Below are 18,512 nucleotides of genomic sequence, written 5' to 3'. Positions count from 1 at the left end.
AGGATGCAGAACAGAGCACATCCCTGCCTGCAGCTCTGACGTGGCTCTGCCTCTGCTGTCTCCATGATAAGAGTTGTACTCTGGCAACCAGAACTGAGAACATGACTTCAGTCTGGGAGGGAGAAGCCTTCCAGTGGGGCCTGAGCAAAGGGAACAATGGCAGGCAGACACAGCCCTCAGACATGGTGCTCTTCAAAGGATTTCTGAGAAGGAAGCCAGGTTTTCTCAGCAGAACATCAACATGGACATCATGTATTGTACCTCAATAACTGAGCACAGACAGCAGGTCATACTTGCCACCTCACCAGCTACCAGAGCAGATGCTTAAAGAAGAATATAAGAGCAAAGCACAACACAGCAATGCTTATCCAGATCACCCTCCCAGCCTCCAGAGATTCCTGGATCATGCAGGGCCTGACCAAGCCTGCAGCTCTGTATTTAACAGCCTCAACCTTTTCCTGCCCCGAATTTACCAGCTTGCTTTTTCAGCATCATCTCACTACACCAAGTCCCTTCCCCACTCCTCCACCTCAGACATGTTGACTTTACCTTGACTACATCAAAGTTAAAGCTGAAGGGTTGACACTGGGGCACTCATGGCAGGAGAAAAACCTCCTCATGCAGTGAGAGCACAGCCTGCACCAGCTCATTACAGGTGCCCACGAAGCATCAATTCCTCAGAGCCCTGCAAATACAAAAATGTCCTACCCAGGCCCAAGAGGAGACCTGAAAGTCAGCTTTCCTTTGCCTGGTTATTTCAGCTGAGCAGCTTGTGCCTAGATTAATTTGTTTTCATAGGAAATTAATTAGACCATTTTTTTTTAAATACTTCATTAAAAAAGAATCAAAACTAAACAGTCAGCTAGAGCCAAGCTCCCAATTCCCAAGCCGTGCTGTGCTGGTGCAATTACCTCACCTGCTCCTGGGGCGTCACCTCCCCCAGGATTCCCAGGTACCTGCTGGCCCGTTTTTCCCTTTCAGCGGCTGCTCCCTCAAAGGAAGCAGTGTAATCACTCCCTGCTCCTGCCAGACCCCATTATCCCTGGGGAGCCTTGGCAACTGAGTGAGTGTTTGCTCGTGTTGCCATGACAGAGGGTAAATGAGTGGCAGGCATTGATAAGGTTAACCCAGCCCGCCAGCCGGTCCCTTTTCCTCCCAGACACAGCAGGGAAAGGTTATTTGCTCCAGACACCACTCTCCCCCTCGTGCTTTAAAGCCCCACGGCTGTATTTCAAAGCACATGGCTGGTTTGAAGTGGCAGAAAAGCCCTGGGGGCTGTAGGAGCGTGCAGAAGATGCGCACTTGGCTTTGATGGTCTGGCCAAGTAGAGCCAGAGCAAGGCTGAATCAGGGCTTCACAGAAGTTCTTTTCACACACAAACCACTTTGAACTGCTCATTCACACCCACATCCAGCAGTCTGTCAGCCCCTCCAGCGGGAGCCTGCTGGAGGCACCAATAAAACGCTGTAAAATGATTTTATAAGGGCTAAGCAGGCAGCAAGCACGAGCACAGCAGAGCCAGGAGATCCCCAGCACCTCTGTCAGGCAGAGAGACACCTGGGCATGGCTGAGGAGCAGCCTTTTGCCATTCCTTACGAACCCTCAGCAGCAGATGAGGAGCCAAGAGACACAGGGAAGCCTCTGTGATCAGGCTTGACTTGCAGCTCTGCAGCCCGAGCCAAAACACGTCATCCAAGCAAACACCACAAAGCTTTGGGACAGCAACTTAAGGACTCAAGCAGATTTTCCCCAGTCTGTCCCCCCATGAAAGCTCAGTCTAAGCCAGCAAAATGGGGACAACCTCATTCAGGTCCTCATTCTGGTTGGCCCAGCCCAAATTAAACACCAGCTGGGAGGTGTCCTCATGGTGTAAGGCCAAGCTGGCGAAGAACTGTGTGAGGATGAGGTTTGGGGGGAAAACCAGGAAATTTCCTACCCACCAGAGCTGCTTCCCAATCCCGGCAGCAGCAATAAGAAGCCAAACTGCTTTTAAGAAGGAATTTATAAAGAGCTTTTAAAATACAATGCCCTGGAGATCCATGCCAGTCCTGTGAGTGGGAAGATAAAATCAGCTCTGCAGGAAAGCCGACATCCAGCACCAACAACCCTTTATTGACGAGAGGCACTTGTAAGTGTGGCTAGTTGAGATATGGTGAGTTGTGAAAAAAAAACAGGTTTTGCCAAAGCAAAGCAGCCTCCCAGCACCCCTTGATGCCGGGGAGGAAAGCCAGCACTGTTCCACCTGCCAAGGTGTATCTTTATTTATCAGACTTTGGATCCATTTCCTCCTGATCCCCAGCCAGGCAGGTGCGTTATGCAAAGTGAATAATTCATGAAGACGGCAGGCTCTCTCTGCCTCGCGTTCCGGGGCAGGTTGATCTGGCATAGGCCTGGGAGAAGCAAATTAGCATCTAAATGGCCAATTAGAGAAACTCATTTCATTCTTCTGATATGCTAAAAAGCTCGGGAGGCCCGAGGCTGGCGTGTGGCATCTCCCAGCCTCCAGAGAAGCATCAGGTTTCTTAGAAAGAATGGGATAGAGGAGGGAAGTGCTGAACGCAGGCCAGCGTTTGTCAAGGAATCCCCTGCAGAAGAGCCACGTGCCAGGGAGTTTCACGGGTAACCTCGGGTGAACCAGGAAAAGAACAGCTCGTGGCCAGTGGAGAAGCTCTGCTGAGCAGCCAGGCCTCGCCAAAAATTCCCTCTCCTCTGAGCCACAGGCCTGCCAGCACATCTGGAAGATGGAATAACTTTTCTCAGCATCCTCAAGGCATAATACTGGTTTCAGGCATCCTTTGAACAACACCACAACCGTGGCCACTCCAAGGTTTTTATCGCCCTGGACATCGTTGCTATGAGCAGAACGAAAGCCGTGGACTTTGACCAGGTGCTGGAGAGCACCTGAGCCAACCTGCAGCCCCCCAAAAACCCCTAGGGTGGGCACAGCATGACGTTGTTACCCGCACATACAACACCCATCATCCCAGAGCGCCCAAAAATCAGGACACGCCATCTTCCACGGAATGCACGTGGCTTCCCCCACCTCACAACCTGCACAAGCCCAACAGCAGCTCCAGCTCCCAAAAGCAGGGCGTGGCTGATAACTTTTCCACATCGCTTTCACCTCCCACCTCCGGCTGGTTTCCCTCCACATCTTTGCCCCTTACAGTTCGTTCCCTTCAGGAGCCCAGCGCAGGCTCCCAGGACACATCCCGGCGATCACCCAGCTGCTCCCGGAGCGCTCTCCGCAGCCTTTCCGGGAACTCTCCCACCCGTGGAGCCCCGGCTGTGGGTGCCCCGGGCCCCTCCAAGCTGCTCCCCATTCCCAGAACCCGCGGATCCCGGGCACGGCGCTTTTCCTACAGGTGCCCGGCAGCCGGTGCGCGCCGAGCGCTGAAACTCAGCTCCAACTCCGCCCGGAGCGCCCCAAACCCAGCCGAGTTAGGCTCAGCTCAGCCGAGCAAAGCCGAGCCGCTGCCCCCCTCACCCACCTGCGCTCTGGCCTCAGTCGCGGCCGCTCCGCGGAGCCGCTGCCCCGGCGGGACGAGGCGGAAACGGAGCCGCACCTGCGCCCGCCCCCGCCCGCCCTCCGCGCGTCCCCTGCTGGCCACCGAGCGGCCCCGAGCGGCGCTGGGCACCGCCAGATGTGCGCTGGGAGAGGCTGGAGGGGATGCGGGCACCGCCAGATGTGCGCTGGGAGAGGCTGGAGGGGATGCGGGCACTGCCAGATGTGCGCTGGGAGAGGCTGGAGGGGATGAGGGCACCGCCAGATGTGCACCGGGACCTCTGTGGAGCTCCAAGCGCTGCCAGATGTTGGCCAAGAGCAGAACAGGGCTGTGGGCATAGCAAGATGTGCTCTAGGAAAGGCCAACGGGGATGTGGGCACAGCCAGATGTGCCCAGGACCTTTTCTGGGTGGTGGGTACTGCCAGATGTGCATCCCAAAACAGAGTAAGAAGCCACAGGAAAAATACACCCAATTATAAACAAGCAAAGGTGATACCAAAACAACCCCAGAAAGACCAAACAAAAAGTTTCCCAAAATAATAACGACAGAAGAACCCACCTGAAACGGAAACGAAACAAACAACCTAACCAAACAAACCACACACCCACACAAACAAAACAAACCCTCCAACAACCAAGAAAAAACCTCAAACAAAAACCCCAAAGCAAAAAAAAATACCCACCAAAAACCAACCCAAAATCCACACAAGAAACAAACAAACAAAATCCCAACCCCAACAATTTGCAGGGATTAAAAAAATGTTCACACCAAGAACACAACAAGGCCACGTGCCAGGCCTGGGACAACCACGGGGAGCTCAGACTTGTTAAAACTGAGCCCAAATCTGCTGAGCAATCCCAGTAACAGACATTTGCTGGTAACAGCAGCACAATTTGGTTTTGTGAAGGGATCTTCTGGTGAGTCAACAGCAATTCACAGGAACATAATTATTCCTTTGTCCCAGAACACAGGAATTTGGGCTCATTACTGTCTAAATGTCCAGCTGATGCTGTGAGTAAATTTGCCATGTGACAGGAAGGGATGGGGGAAAAGAGAGAGAGGGAAAAGAGAACGGAAGAGAAAATAAATTGTGTCTCCACTGCCTGTTCAGAGCCTGCTCTTGAAAAATCTGGAGCCTCTGCAAACCCTTTCACCTCCACACATCCACCAGCCCTCAGGATAAGCTGAGGGACCCTCAGCCACCTTCCACGTGAATCAAGTTCAAGTCTTAGCACATATTTTTCTTTTTGGTTCAGGCAACTGCTGAAAAATACATCAGAGGATGCATTTTGCATGAACGCAGAGCCTGCAGTTCTGTGGAAGACAGCACTTGATGATAACATTTCACACCAGGGTAGTTCTTCCACACAGTCAATAATATAAATAAATTAAACACACGGTTCAGCCAACTTCAGGAAAAAGATAAATGACCTTATTTAACCAGCTGTGCTGGCAGGGAAATGGCACACATCTCAGAGCCTGCATCCATCCTGCTGTTGAATTTGCTTGTCAGGGTCCCCACACAAATGCTTCGGAGTCTGCCTGCAAGGCTGGGCCTTGGTAGCCGGGTGCCACGGAGAATAAATATGACATTACATTAAAAATTTTTAAAGGCTAAATATGGGTTTTATCTTCAATAGCACCAAGTCAGTTTTTAATAGACTCGTTTCTCAGAAGGCAGGCACTTCCAGTTCCACCCAAAGAACCCTTCAAAGCCTCTCTTTTATCGATGATGGGTTTCACTGAATTATTCACCAGATCGCAGCTGCCAGAGATTTTAAATATCCCCGTGACAAGGACAATAAGGGATAACAACCTCCTCCTGCAGGCTCACCCGTGCTGCTGACAGGGGCACCGTGGGTGCCCTGAGCTGATCCCTTCTCCTCCCAGCCCAGCACACAGGGAACCTCTCCTGTGTCACCTCAGGCTGGGACGTTCCTCAAGGAATGGAAAATAAAGAGCGGCTTTTTGGAGAGGTTCAACTCGTGGCTGGGGTGTCCTGCAGAGGAACCACAAATGATTAGAAGCAGCTTTGTTGTACAGCAGAATGACCCAAGCTGGAACAGCCCTGGAGTGCTCCAGGAAGCGATTCCCAGTTTGGACACTGGGCTGGTGAGCAGGGTCTGGGCTCCTGTTCTCTGATCAGAGCTGAGGTGTGGCACTGCTGGAGCTGCTTCCCACAGCTTGGCTCTCATCCCTGGTGAACCACAGCCTCCTTCGGGTGGGGGCTGTCACAGTCTGCCCAGCATTTGCATGAGGGCTTCAGGTGGACAATTAAAGTGTAAATACTCAATAATAATGTTCATTATGAGCTATTTTAAGCACCAGGTGGCCAAACTGGCTGGATCCTTGTCTCTGAACGACCATTCCCCAGGAAAACAGGCTGACAACTGGCAAGGAGCTGGCACTGCTTCCCCATCTCCCTGACTGCCCCAGCTCGGTTCAGCTGCTTCACAGTTCACAGCAGGAGGCGCAGGGCTTTTCTCCAAGCTGGTGCTCTGATTGCAATCCTCTGATTCAATTTGTGTTCGTCCCTCTAATTACCTTTCCTTAATAAAAAGGTCAATGATTCCGTCCCTAATCTAAACCAAAAAAGGTCTTGTTTACAGAGCACACCTGCTCAAGGATGTACAAGACAAAGCAAACGCTGGCAGAATATTGATGCTTCATAGCAAAAATCTGCTGCTTTTAAAATCTGTTTTAAAGGAAAATTCCCAGTTCTGATCCACATTTTGCTTGCATGGGCAAGGCTCAGGTCTAATTCTCCTTTCCTTGTTCCCATTGAGCCTGCAGCACACACAGCACCGTTTCACAAGCCTGTGTGTAGATCTGTACACACCTTCTGTGCTTCTGTGGCATGGAAAAATGATGCGCATTTGGGAATAAATTGGAAAATTTAGAGGAAATTCTCAGTGTAGTTGCATTCAAAGTCAACAAGTGCACCAGGATTTGCCTGGGGATGATGCCAGGGACACCCCAAGTGCCAGCCTTCTGCAGCAGCAGAAAGGGCAGGTTAAGCAGGAGAACACTGGTCCTACCTGTCCTGGCATTCCAGGGAAAAGCTGTCAGGAGATGATTTTCTTCACAGGCAGCTCAGGCCAGCAGCTCCCACTGGGCTCTAATTTTGGCTGGCGAGTCAGGTTTTATCATAATAAAATTAACAACAACCACCACTTGTCATTAGCAACAAGTAATCCCCTTCCCTCAGCTGCTCTCCAAAAACACCACTCTCCCTTCCCAGTCTGGATGAATTATTTACACCCCATCACTGCTGCTGTTATTTTCCTTGTCTTTTGCCCTGTGTCACCATCCCTTTTATCCACAGGCAGGCTTTGGGGACGTTCTGGCTGCTGTCCAGCATCAGTGATCACCATCACTGCCAGCCCCTGCTGCTGCTGCTGCTGCCTGGGAATGAGACCATCGGTGGCAGGAGCAGGAGTCTGATGTCACCATCACCTGTCCCAGTGCCACCACCAGCGCCACATCTGAACAGATCAGGGGAAAAGAAGCAGGTGGGGAGGAGAAGAAAACACCCAAAAAGGATTAAACCACATGTTAATCCCAGGGAGTAAGAGGAACGTTGCTTCAGCAGCTGTTCCTGGAGTTCTGAGGAATGAATTTCACCTCTGGAGGAGATGTGCTGATCTCCCTCGCTGTGAGGGTCTTACAGCACTTCCCACCAACACCCAGCAGCAAGGGCAGGGCTGCACCAGCCCCAAAAACCTCGGGAGAGATGTTGCTGCCTCAGAAACTGTGCTCTCATGACTCTGGTGGGAGTAAAGGTGGGGAGGGAGGGAAAGGAAAAGGCAGACTGGGAAAGGGGAAGGAAGGGAGAGAGGTTTCCCTCAGCACCTTGATTTACAGGGCTGAGGTGTTAGGAAGGGGTGGGAGCTGTTCTCCCTGCGATGATTTGGGGTTTGGTGCTTCCCCTGCAAACCCTGCGGCACCTCGGGGCTGCACTGCCTGGGACAAGGGGCAGGGGACACGGGACAAGGGGCAGGGGACACGGGACACGGGACAAGGGACAAGGGACACGGGACAAGGGGCAGGGGACACGGGACACGGGACAAGGGACAAGGGACAAGGGGCAGGGGACACGGGACAAGGGGCAGGGGACAAGGGACAAGGGGCAGGGGACACGGGACAAGGGACAAGGGACACGGGACAAGGGGCAGGGGACAAGGGACAAGGAGCAGGGGACACGGGACAAGGGACAAGGGACACGGGACAAGGGGCAGGGGACACGGGACAAGGGGCAGGGGACAGGCCACCCGCAGCACCCGGTGACAAAGAGGCCAGTCCGGGCTTGTCCCTGTGCCACCGCTGCCCTGGAGACCTCGCTGGAGCTGCGGGGAGGGAAGGGCGGAGAGAAGGCGCTGGGATGGAGGGGAAAAGGCTGGAGGGAGGAGAGGTGGAGGGAGAAGGTGAGGAAGAGGGAAAGGGGTGGGGGGGAAATGGAGAGGGAAGGGACAGAGGAAAGGAAGATGGAGAGGCAGACAGGGGGGAGGCCATGCCGGGGCTGCTGAATTTCCTTCCCCTGCTCCCTGCCAGGCTCGGTGGCAGCTCGGGGAGGCCATTCCAGCGCCATTCGCCTTGGGCAGGAGAGGGATGTGGGCAGGAGGCGGCGGGACCCGGGATCCCCTCCAGCACCAGCACCTGGCAAGAAGCCACCACGGAGGAAGAAGCCACCACGCAGGAGTGCCACCATCACCAGCACGAGGGCAGGTGAGGAAAACCAACTCTTCCCGGGAAACCACCGATGATGCTTTAAAACCTTCCCCTGAGCCCTGTTCATACACAGATTTTCCTGCACAGCTACAAATGCATCCCGGAGATGGAGCGCATGTAACTACAGCGAATAAGCAGTAGGAGGCATAAGGCACCTGCCAGGGAGTAGAGAATTCCATGAACTGCCGGGGATTTGGGATGCTGTAAATATTTAATATTGATATTTAAGTATTCACGCTCCCACAGGTGTGGGTCACAGCGCTGATCTATCAGTGGGGGTGAGTGGTTGGTAAAACTACAGAAAAGGGAAGGGTTATTTCCAAAAATCTTCTGTGTAAAGGAAAAATTCCATTTATCTCCAGTATCTCAGTATAAAAGATGCCTGAAAGTTTCCAGAAATCCTACTATTAAAAAGAACTACAATCACGTGGCTCGCTGTATTAATGGATAACAGCTTAAAAAAATCCCCAACAACTCAGAATCAATTTCCTGCTTTAATTGAGTCAGGCAAACACGGTAAACCTGATGCCAGTGCAGAAGTGCTATTAATGCATTAACAGCCTCAATAAATACATTTTACAGCTGTGACAATCCCTATGTTGGCCAATCGGAAAAATAGATATTTCCTACTTAAAAATCAGAGTTTTTGGCCATTACTATTTTTCCTGTAGATTTGGGGTTTTTAGTAAGGCACAGCAAGCAGTTGCCTCATTTCATTTTTGGTTTATGAAATAAGCAGGAAAGCCTCAGAGGCACCACTCACCTTTTTGCTAACAGCATTTATCATTTTAACAGAAAACCAGCACCACAAAAGCAGAAAGCAGCAGGCCCGCTGCCCTCCAGCACTTCAAATCCCAGCTCCTGGGAGGAACCCTGACTCAGCCCAAAACACTGCAGAGGAGAATCAGGAAGATGCAAAAATGAACAAGGCTGTAGCATCAACCTGCAGCATTTTGGGTTCTAGTGGAGCAGAGGAAGGTCTCTGTGCTCAGCTGAGCCAAAGCCTCCGGTGGGATGGGGTTCTGGAGGATCCCGTGGCAGAGGAGGAAAGGCTGCGTGTTTATAGGGTGAACAGGAGGAAAAGGTATGAATTGTATATCCAGGAACACTGCCCAGCTGCCAGGCATCCCCCACCCCTCCATGGCAGCAGCATTTAAAGAAGATTCCTGCAGTCATTTTCTGGAAGAACAAAGCATGAAGCGAATGCTGAAGGAGCCTCTGAGCTGCATCAGGGGTGTCACCCAAAATCCCAACAATTTCTGTAGCTTAGCAGTGGTTACTCACTGTCTGTGTCTGTGTGGAGGACAGAGCACTTATATTTTAAAAACCAAACCAACCTGTTAAAATATGGATGCAACTCAGACTGCATCAGCAATTAGAAGTGTCATGCTGTGTGTCTGTCCTGGAGTATTCCTAATATTCCTAATTACTGCTGTTGGTTTATTTCCAAATAATACTCCTGACCTTTCCAGGTATTCACACTGTACATTGCAGATTTGTGAGCAGATGAAGGACCAGACCCTGTTTGGAGGCTGAAATGATTTCCAGGCATAGGGACTTACCTTCCTTGAAACTGAGCGAGCTGCAAAGTCAGGATGGGAATCCAACCCTCACCTCCTGGCTTTTGATCCAACTGTTAGGTTGAATGTTTTATTTTGTTACAAAAATTCATTGTCTCAGACCCTCAGATGTGACATTCTGGATAAGCACACGTGAGAGGGAAACAGCACATCCAGAACAATGGGGTTTCCTTGGAAGGTACTAATTAGAAGCTCATCGGGCCAACATGAATTAAAAATCACATGGAACAGCCTTGTACTCCCCTCCTTCAAATTTTATAGAGAAAGAATGTTTTTCATACAGAGTGTCATGGAAATACTTAAGGAAAACAGCTCAGCCCTCACTAAAGGAAACATTTGAAAGTTAAGTGACATCTGAAAGTCTCCCTGAACTCCCCTGAAAGACACTGTGCTGATTTTTAAAGTTTTTGTCTTAATGGCTCTTCAAATAGACCCTTTTACACAGAATTGATGCTTCTATTTGGCTTTTCTCCTGTTTAATACTTCAAAACTCCAGGATACCCAAAAGCTCTCAGAGCCTTTTGCAGGAAGCAGCGGCTTCAGAGCAGCTCCACGGCTCCCCAGACCCCAATAATGTCATTACACGCAACTCTAGAGCTTCCACAAGCACATAACCAGATGAACAATAAAAAGTAAGCAAAAAAATCCCATTAGGAATTAATTAACTGATGTTCAATTACATCCACTCCTGCTCTGCCAGAGTTGCTAACAAAATCAGCACGCCTGCAAATGTGGAAAGGTTAAAAGAACAGATTAAGCATCCAGAAAAACACCACAGCACTTCTCTCGACACAATAGCTTATAATCATCTAGTTTGGTTTTATAAAGTTTAATGCATAACACACTCCAGTCTTACATTTATGCTGTGTTTACTAATGCAGCATTTGAGCATCTACATTTTAAAAATAAATTCCTGCCTGGTTAAATACATGTTCTATTTGAAAGGGATTAGTTCTTCACTTGTAGGATATGCTGAAATCCATACCAGAAACTCTCTTTGAAAATAAAACTATACCAGATGAACGACTCAAACACATTATGGAGAGGATTTTCAGCTGTCTCCAGAGTACTTTTTCAATGTCTTACTAAACTGACAAAGCCACAACATTTGGTGTTGGTTTGGTTTTTAATATAGACAGTTTTATATAGGAAACACCCTCCTAGAATATGTAAACAACAAATAGAAGAGAAAGGAGGGGAGCTGGGATTGGCAGGAAATATTATGTACTCATTTCTAAGTAACTACCACAATAAACACTGAAAAGCTTTGAATGAGAAATAAAGAGACTTCCCTGCAGGATGGTTTTCAGATCATTTATTACCAATAAAGTAAAAGACAAATTGAAAATCAGAAGGAGGGGGGTGGGAAACATCACAGACACCAGAACACTTGCACAGAGCTAATCAGAGCTTTGCAAATGTTGGAACATAAATAATTTAAAAGGTATCTCTACCAATTAAAATATTCTTAAGAGGTACACATTAAGTTTGCTTGCTTTACAAAAATCAGGTGCTTTATCCTAAAACCAGAGCGTGAGGGGTATTTTGTGGGTTGTTTTGCTTCTAGGAACGACTAATGGCTACAACTTCAATCCTCTTAGATCTGTTCCAAGTGGATTCACTGGGAGAGCATTTGTGGGAGTGATCCAGGGTCCGTGTTCTCCCAGAATCCTGTGTCCAACAGTGGCCAGCACCAGCTGCTTCAGGAGCGAGGTGCGGGGAGCGAGGGATGGAGCAACCCCATCCCACAGAGGGGAGTGTGAAAGCCCACGGGCTGTGGGGTGAGCTGGGCCTTCTGTTACACCACAAGGACATCCTGGGGCAGCAGTTAGGGCAGGATTGCATCACATTTAAGACACATCTCCCCAGTCTTGCAGCCCGAGACCAGGATGTTTAAAGGTGACACTGCGCTGCTCTTAACTCCGGAGCGCTGCCTGCCCGACCATGTTCTCTCTCATCCTGGGATTGTTTCAGGAGCTGCCTTTCTGAGGCAAGTACCAAAGGTGAAGGATGTTCTATTCTGAGCTAATAAATAAGTAAAAAACCCTAACAACAACAACAAAACCCCAAACCATACAGACTCAAGGCTTCCTTCCTGCTGCACTCTTCGTCTCCCAACTCCTTTCAGTTCCCTGGGATACACTTCCACACCATCCATCACACTTGCACAAACACACATTAAAGCACAGCTCAAGAACAGGCTCCCGAGGTTGCCACTGACAAAACTCACCCCTGGGGCTGTGCATTGCCAAGTCCTCTTTAAAAGCTGCTCCAGGACTGGTTTTGCACACTCACACCTCGGAGGAGTTTTGGAATACATGGAAAAGCTGTGTCCAGCTAAGACAGGTCTATCAGGTGTTTCTGAGAGACTACACCCCACAAAAAACCAGCACAACCCACGCTCCCCAAAGCAGACGCTCTCCACACTGCACTCTGTCAACACAGGAAAAAAAAAATCTGGGAAAAGAAGGAAACCTCTGTCTTATTTTCATCAAGGCACACGATAAACGAACTCACGTAACATCCAGACAGACTTTCATAGTATCTGGAGCTATTCCCTTTGGTCCCCAAACTCATCATGCACTCATGAGAGGTTTTTCAGCAGCCTGCAGACAGGCAGAGGCTGCCCCATCCCAGTGACATCCCTGATCCCAAGGACACGGGTTTTGCCATGACAAGCTCAGCAGGGAAGCAGAGCTAAAAACCTGCCTGCTGTCCTTTGCTACCATTTCCCTCCTCCCAACCCCACCACAACGGTGTCTCACACCCAATCCAGCACCTCCTTTGCCATTCTGGGTCCTTCTGTCCAGCACTTTATCTGAACCTTGCTTTGGTTACAGCTCCCTTAGTGCACACAGTCAGTGTGGGTAAAAACAAGGCACTTGTGGTTTTCCACCTCCAAATCACCAAGATCCGACTTTCCGACAACAATGGGATAATTTCTGGCCTGGTATTCTCTGTTACAAGCTGTACTGCAGGCACAGAAACACTCGTGTGTCACACAGAACACAGGTGGTGTGAGCACAGAGGATTCCTCATCACCCGAAGAACTGGAATCACACGATCCTTTCTCTGCTGCCTGGAGCTGCACAAGCAGTTCATCTCCTGCTCTGCTCAGAACCCCTCTTCTTCCCAATTTACACCTTCACACAAGACGTGAATGCCATATGTTAACATTTTTGTGTGTGCTAAATGCAGAATTTTTCTCTGTTAGCCTTTTCCAGCAATTTCCAGGGGATGGTTCTTCTGGAGATAACACAATCTAAACTGAAATGCCTGACAGCTCTACGTGTAACCAAACGACCGGGTGGATTCTCTGCAAGAGAGTGAACTGCCCTTATTTTCTGCACATCCCCACGAAGCATCAAATGGATCTCCACCTGCCAGGCACTACCCCACACTCTTCCTTACCTGTCAACTTCTCCTCTGGGAAAGCACTTCCCATAATTTTCACCTGATTACTGCGCTGCGGGGAAGGGGAGGGAACTCACGGCTTTTAGAGGCGAAGAGACAAGTCCCTTACTAAGTTATGTTCCCACAGAAAACCGCGCTCGGGCCCGTTCTGACGCTTGAAAGCAGGAGTTAGGAGCTGAGAGAGAGGGTCTGTACCTGCTTTTAGCAAGTGGAGTTAGCACAGTACACGAGGGGTGGATCAGAGCGAGAGGGGCAGCCGCGGTCAGCAGCCATCCAGGCCGCAGTCGGTGCCGAGGTACTCCGAGGTTTCCAGCTCCACGCTGGAGAGGAACCTGCGCGTGGCCTTGCGGCAGTTGTAGTCCAGCGTGGTGGTGTAGACAGTCTTGGCGTGCTTCGGGTAGATGATGGTGGTGCTGGTGAAGCGCCGGGGCCTGTGGCGGGGCTCGAAGCGCACCTCGGCCTTGTAGCTGCGCCACGAGCAGTCGGGCACGCAGACGACGGTCTGGCTGCACGAGGCCACGCTCAGGCCCACGGGCAGGTACACGTCGTCGATGAAGTGCTTCTCCGAGTCGTATCTCACCGAGGAGGTGTACCTGCAACGCAAGGGAGGTGTGAGCTCTGCTCGGGGGTTTGTGGGGAAGAGGAGCTGCTGGGTAGCGGGGTGGCTCCCCAGCCCTGGAGCTGCCACCTCACGCAGAACCATCTGCTGGTGTCTTGCACGTTTATGGGATGAGAAAAGAGCCTTGTGTTAGCAGCATTCCCAGGATTATCACCGCTTAGCCCAGCTGCCAGCGCTACCGAAACTTCTTCTCAGCCCTGAGCTCTGTGAACGTACAAACCTCCTGCAAACTCCTAAACCCAGAGGCCTTGATCCACGTTTAGGCTCGGCACACAAACATCCCAACTCCTCCGAGCGCCGAGCCCGTGGAAGCACACGTTATCTCCTCAGCTTTGCTCTGCCAGGAATCACACGGGAGTGTTCTGCTATCACCCCTGGCACGGGGCACTCTCTGAAGACAAACTCCTGAAGATTCAGCTGGCAGGAAAACACTGCAGTTTGCACACCCAAAGCCTCCCTGCCTGGGTTGCAAAAGAAAGTTTCCACCTCCTTTGTGCTGTGACAACTCTGTGCTGGCTTTTCCACTAACTAAGGAGTTAACTGCCTGCAGTTCCAGCCACAGCACAGGCTCCTTCCCCACACCAGGACATAATTCACCCTACCCTCCCCTGCATTAGGCTTCCATTTGATTTTATCAGCCTCCCTCCAATTGCACAGTCATCAACCGAGAGCCTTCTTTTCTCATTAGTGCAAATCATGGTGTTCAAAGGAATAATTCACAGGCTGTGAAGTGATGCAGAGCATTAAAAAAAAAGAATTATGCACTCCTCTGAATGTTACCATTTCTTTTAGCTCACACAACCAGCCACAGCTGTTAAGATAGAAAGTGCTTATTATAAAACCATGAGGTTGCAAGAGCAAAATTCCTTTCCTTTAATGAAACCATCCTAAAAAGATCTTTGAAGCTCTTCCCTGATGATTAACTCCTGGTTAATCAGTTGAAAGGCAAAGTTTTGGAGCAGTGCAAGGAAGGAAAAGCAGGAAAGTAAAATACATTAAAGTCTTCCTGGAAAAATAACCAACAAAACAACCATAGGGGTGGGATTAAAAGAGGCTGAACACTCCTTCAGCCTGTACAAATGTCCAGGTCCAGGAATGTAGAGCTGCGGTGAACAATGGCTCTGCAAATAAATTAACTTGACTCACAGGCACTGATAAGGCCTAGCTGCTCCTTTGCAGGCTAACTCCTCTAACTCCTTCTAAACGAGATGACTGTAACACCGTATTTACCTTATTTCCTTTGGTGGTAAAGGGTCAAACTCAACTCCTTCGCCAAAGGATAAAGGACACAATCTTGGAGGGCAGCTGGAGAGAACGGGGCTGGGGGAGAACACGGAACTCTGCAAAAAAGTGCAAAAGGGTTTATGTTACCATTTTGTTGTAACTTTTATGTTACAATGCAGTACATTCTCAGGAAAACAGATTTATTTATCCCTCAGTATGGAGCTGTTGAGGTTCAGGAGGATCTGGTAGTCCAGGATGTGCTACAGGTGCATCCTTCAGGCCTGACTCCACACTGGTCTACAGCATCCAAGAGGTGGCCAGGGGCATTTTTTGAAGAAAAGGTCCTAACTTCAGGAGCTTAATTCAGAGAAGCCACTCTGGGAAATGAGAGAGGAATGCAACCCCTTGGTGCAGTGTTCCCTGTATGAACCCAGGCTCAAGTTCTAACCAACATTTTATAGGTGTCTGAGAGCTCTCTCCTTGCTGGATTCACCCCATACACCCACAGACAGACCGCAGCAGGAAATTATCACCAGGCACCTTGCTGTGAGCCACCTCCTTGCTCCACAGCTACGCCCTGGCTCCTGTTGGAAGGCATTAAATCCAACCTAATTCACACACAACTTGTTGGGAAGGATGAACTCATTCCCACTGAGCGGTGATTCATGGACTGCCCCTGTGCCCCCCTCCTGGACACTCAGCACCGTGAGCTGACACCGAATCCCACAGCCCAAGGAAACCAAAGCAGCCCTGAAGGGATGGAATCCAAGCCGTGTGTGTTTTTGAAGCCAGCTCTGCACGTGTGCTTACTATCGAGGGGCTAGGGGGCTGTGAGCATCTTTCCCTCCTGTGGCCTTTTCCAATTTCACAGCAGCACCCCTGTAGAAAGCGGATTTTTCCTCTAAATCTGCAGTCTCCAAAGTATTTGTACCACCAGCTCAACATCCAAAAACTATTTGGTGAAAAACCAAACTAACCGAAACCATTGTTTACGCAGAATAAAGTTACTACTGCGGGTCGCTCCGGAATAACGGGAGTTCCCTTTCCACAGGGATTTCCAAAGACGTGCTGCCATGCCGTCCCAGCCCCGACCTGGGGCAGGAGGGAGAGGAGCTTCCCTTGCACCAAGAGTCGACCCCAGAGCTTTGTAAAAAGCCCCGGCCGGCCCGGTTCCCGGCGGGATCCTTCCCTCCCGGCGCAGACCCGTTCCGGGACGCGACAGCGGCCGAGGGCTCGGTTACAACGGAGGGAAAAGGCGGGCGGCTGTTCCAACCCATTCCCACGCCGGCCAGCCCCGCTCACCCCCGCGGGTTTGTTTCCACCCTCCTTTCCCCGCGGGATGCCCGGGGCCGCCGGTGCGGGGTCCCGGCTGCTGCGGCACGGCGGGGTCCGAAGGGCAGCGGCTCCTCCGGGGCCCCGCACCTGCCGCGGCGGCACCGGGCCGGGCAGCGGGTGCGCGGAGCTGCCGGTCCCGCGGTCCCGGAGGGCGCCCGATGGTCCCGGAGGGTGCCCGATGGTCCCGGAGGGTGCCGGCGGCCCCGGGCAGCAGGGAGGGGCCGGTACTCACCGCGGCGGAGGGCGCGGGCGGCTCGGGCTCCGGGAGCCCGTTGGCGGCGGCGCGGTCGGGGCTGCCCGAGGAGAGCAGCCAGGGCGGCGGGGCCGGGCCGGGGCTGGGGGGCAGCCCGGAGTCGGGGCTGTCGAGCCCGGAGTCGCCCCGCTTCCTCATGTCCGGGAGGTCGGGCACCTCCCGCAGGCTGAGCCGCCCCACCATGGCCGAGCCGCCGCCGCCTGCCCCGGCCCCTGCCCGCGCTGCGCTCCCTGCGCCCGGGCGGCGGCGGCGGGCGGGGCGGCCGCGGAGCCGGGGAGGGGCCACGCCAGGGGCGGGGCGTGTCCCGGCCCGTGTCCCACCGGTGTCCCCGTGCCCCACCGGTGTCCCTGTGTCCCTCCGGTGTCCCCGTGTCCCTCCGGTGTCCCCGTCCCGCTACTGTCCCTGTCCTCCGGGCTCTCTCCGTCCTCCCGGTGCCTCCCTGGCGTCCCGGTTCTCGCCGTCTTCCCGGTGTCCCTGTCCTCCCGGTGACCCCATCCCCGTACCCCCCCGTCCTGCATCCCAGCCCGACCGCAGCCGCATGGGGTTAGGCACTGGAAGGTGGCGGAGTCACCGTCCCTGGTTAAAGACAGACCAGACGCGGCACTCAGTGCTCTGCCCTGGTTGACAAGGTGGGGATCGGCCCCGGGGTGGACTCCATGACCTCGGAGGTCTTCTCCAACATAAATGATTTTGGGATTCTGTGAAACCAGCCCCGACGAGCTGCCCTCCACAGCATCCCTGGTCCAACCCACAGTGCACCATCCCAATGCGCTGCCAGCAGAGATTTTGGGGAGCACTGAAAGAGCTGCCAGATCCTGGTGGGCTGCCTCCACCTCCAGTGGTGCTTTCCCCAATAGCAGGGATTTTGGCAGCCGGGTTAAGCCGCCCAAGTTTTCCCTCCAGGCTGCTCTTTTTCCCTCCCCACTCCCGAGCATTCGGACTCAGGCAGCAGAGCTGCCGCCCCTAATTGCATTTTTCAGGCAAAGCTGCCGAAGCCGAAACAAGAGAACAGAAGGAAAAGGTCTTTCTAGCACTACAGGAGACCGAGGGAACCTTTTTTGGAAAATCCTAATGAAATAATTGCGCCATGTCATCAGATTCGGTGGGGGAATACTCTTGTGGAGGGAAAGCAACTCTGCAGCTGGCCAAAGTCAACACTCCCCTGCACAGAAAGCAGCAGTCTGGGCTGACGGGCCCAGCACAAGTGAACCCAAACCTCTGAAAAAAATTCCTTCCCTGCCCCAAAATTAAAAGCAGAGCAGAACTTTCAGCCGTAGGCGTCTGTGGTTTGCAGCTATGCGGTGCTGGGAACTCCGGAGACTTCCTCAAGGAATTTACATTCCTTTGAAGAAATACTATGAGGCTGTTTGTCTTTGCTGAAAAATGCAGATGGAAAGAAAAAGAACATTAAGAATTTTGACTGAAATCTTTGGGGTCTGAGCAAATGTGCTGGACAGGTGTTTTCTTCCTTTTGATTTAACTGTATCCCCCCCCCCCCCCCCCCCCAAAAGAGATGCTGGTCTCTGCAAGCAATAGGAAAGCTGATCACTCCTCACTCCAAAATCTCCCATAAAAGCCCTTTATGAAATCAGATGCCTTGGAAGGCACTGGAGTAGTTTCCAGATGAACACAATCATCATTTCAGAACTGCTGTGCAGCTCCTGGGTGAAAACCCACACTGCCAACAACCCCCAAAGTGCACAATTTAGGAGGAGGGAACTTGTGGCACATCCCAGCAGTCACCTCCGAGGGCTGTGGGTGCTTCCACAGCCACTCCCATGGGGATCAGGGTCCAAGTGAGAGGGATCTCAGTGCCTGGGAGAAGGAGAGCCCCACAGGCTTCTGGAAATCT

General features: G+C 51.8%; 3 protein-coding genes across 6 annotated transcripts in view; 1 reads left to right on the top strand and 2 right to left on the bottom strand.

Moving 5' to 3' along the window:
* Positions 1 to 3,554, bottom strand: part of RPH3AL (rabphilin 3A like (without C2 domains)) — a 34,974-nt gene extending 31,420 nt beyond the window's left edge. For 3 of the 4 annotated variants that reach the window (XR_011155949.1, XM_069033671.1, XM_069033674.1), the window contains exon 1: positions 3,492 to 3,554. The gene's annotated coding sequence lies outside the window, so the exon portion shown is untranslated. Of the gene's footprint in view, positions 1 to 911; positions 1,008 to 3,491 lie in introns of those variants that run through there. The other variant, XM_069033675.1, reaches the window with a different exon arrangement.
* A 4,334-nt stretch (positions 3,555 to 7,888) lies between these two features.
* Positions 7,889 to 9,392, top strand: LIAT1 (ligand of ATE1). The gene is made up of 3 exons (XM_069033751.1): positions 7,889 to 7,931; positions 8,059 to 8,232; positions 9,031 to 9,392. Exons 1-3 carry the CDS (start codon positions 7,889 to 7,891, stop codon positions 9,390 to 9,392), a joined length of 579 nt encoding a protein of 192 aa, XP_068889852.1.
* A 1,723-nt stretch (positions 9,393 to 11,115) lies between these two features.
* RFLNB (refilin B) lies at positions 11,116 to 16,904 on the bottom strand. Its single transcript, XM_069033381.1, has 3 exons — positions 16,640 to 16,904; positions 15,079 to 15,188; positions 11,116 to 13,822 (listed from the first exon to the last, which is right to left on the bottom strand). The coding sequence occupies exons 1-3, from the start codon at positions 16,841 to 16,843 to the stop codon at positions 13,492 to 13,494; spliced, it is 645 nt and encodes a 214-aa protein (XP_068889482.1). The 5' UTR covers positions 16,844 to 16,904; the 3' UTR covers positions 11,116 to 13,491.
* Between the last annotated feature and the right edge of the window lie 1,608 nt (positions 16,905 to 18,512).

This window comes from Aphelocoma coerulescens, chromosome 19 (assembly GCF_041296385.1).
Source record: "Aphelocoma coerulescens isolate FSJ_1873_10779 chromosome 19, UR_Acoe_1.0, whole genome shotgun sequence".
Classification (NCBI taxonomy): Eukaryota; Metazoa; Chordata; class Aves; order Passeriformes; family Corvidae; genus Aphelocoma; species Aphelocoma coerulescens.
This window is presented reverse-complemented; position numbering and strand designations above follow the sequence as displayed.

Coding starts and splice junctions, on each gene's coding strand:
- RFLNB (XM_069033381.1), bottom strand. CDS start 16,843: ATGGTGGGGCGGCTCAGCCTGCGGGAGGTGCCCGACCTCCCGGACATG. Junction 15,189..16,639: donor CGCCCGCGCCCTCCGCCGCG/GTGAGTACCGGC, acceptor ACTTTTTTGCAG/AGTTCCGTGTTCTCCCCCAG. Junction 13,823..15,078: donor TTACCACCAAAGGAAATAAG/GTAAATACGGTG, acceptor CTTGCGTTGCAG/GTACACCTCCTCGGTGAGAT.
- LIAT1 (XM_069033751.1), top strand. CDS start 7,889: ATGGAGGGGAAAAGGCTGGAGGGAGGAGAGGTGGAGGGAGAAG. Junction 7,932..8,058: donor AGGAGAGGTGGAGGGAGAAG/GTGAGGAAGAGG, acceptor GCTCCCTGCCAG/GCTCGGTGGCAGCTCGGGGA. Junction 8,233..9,030: donor CATCACCAGCACGAGGGCAG/GTGAGGAAAACC, acceptor TCATTTTAACAG/AAAACCAGCACCACAAAAGC.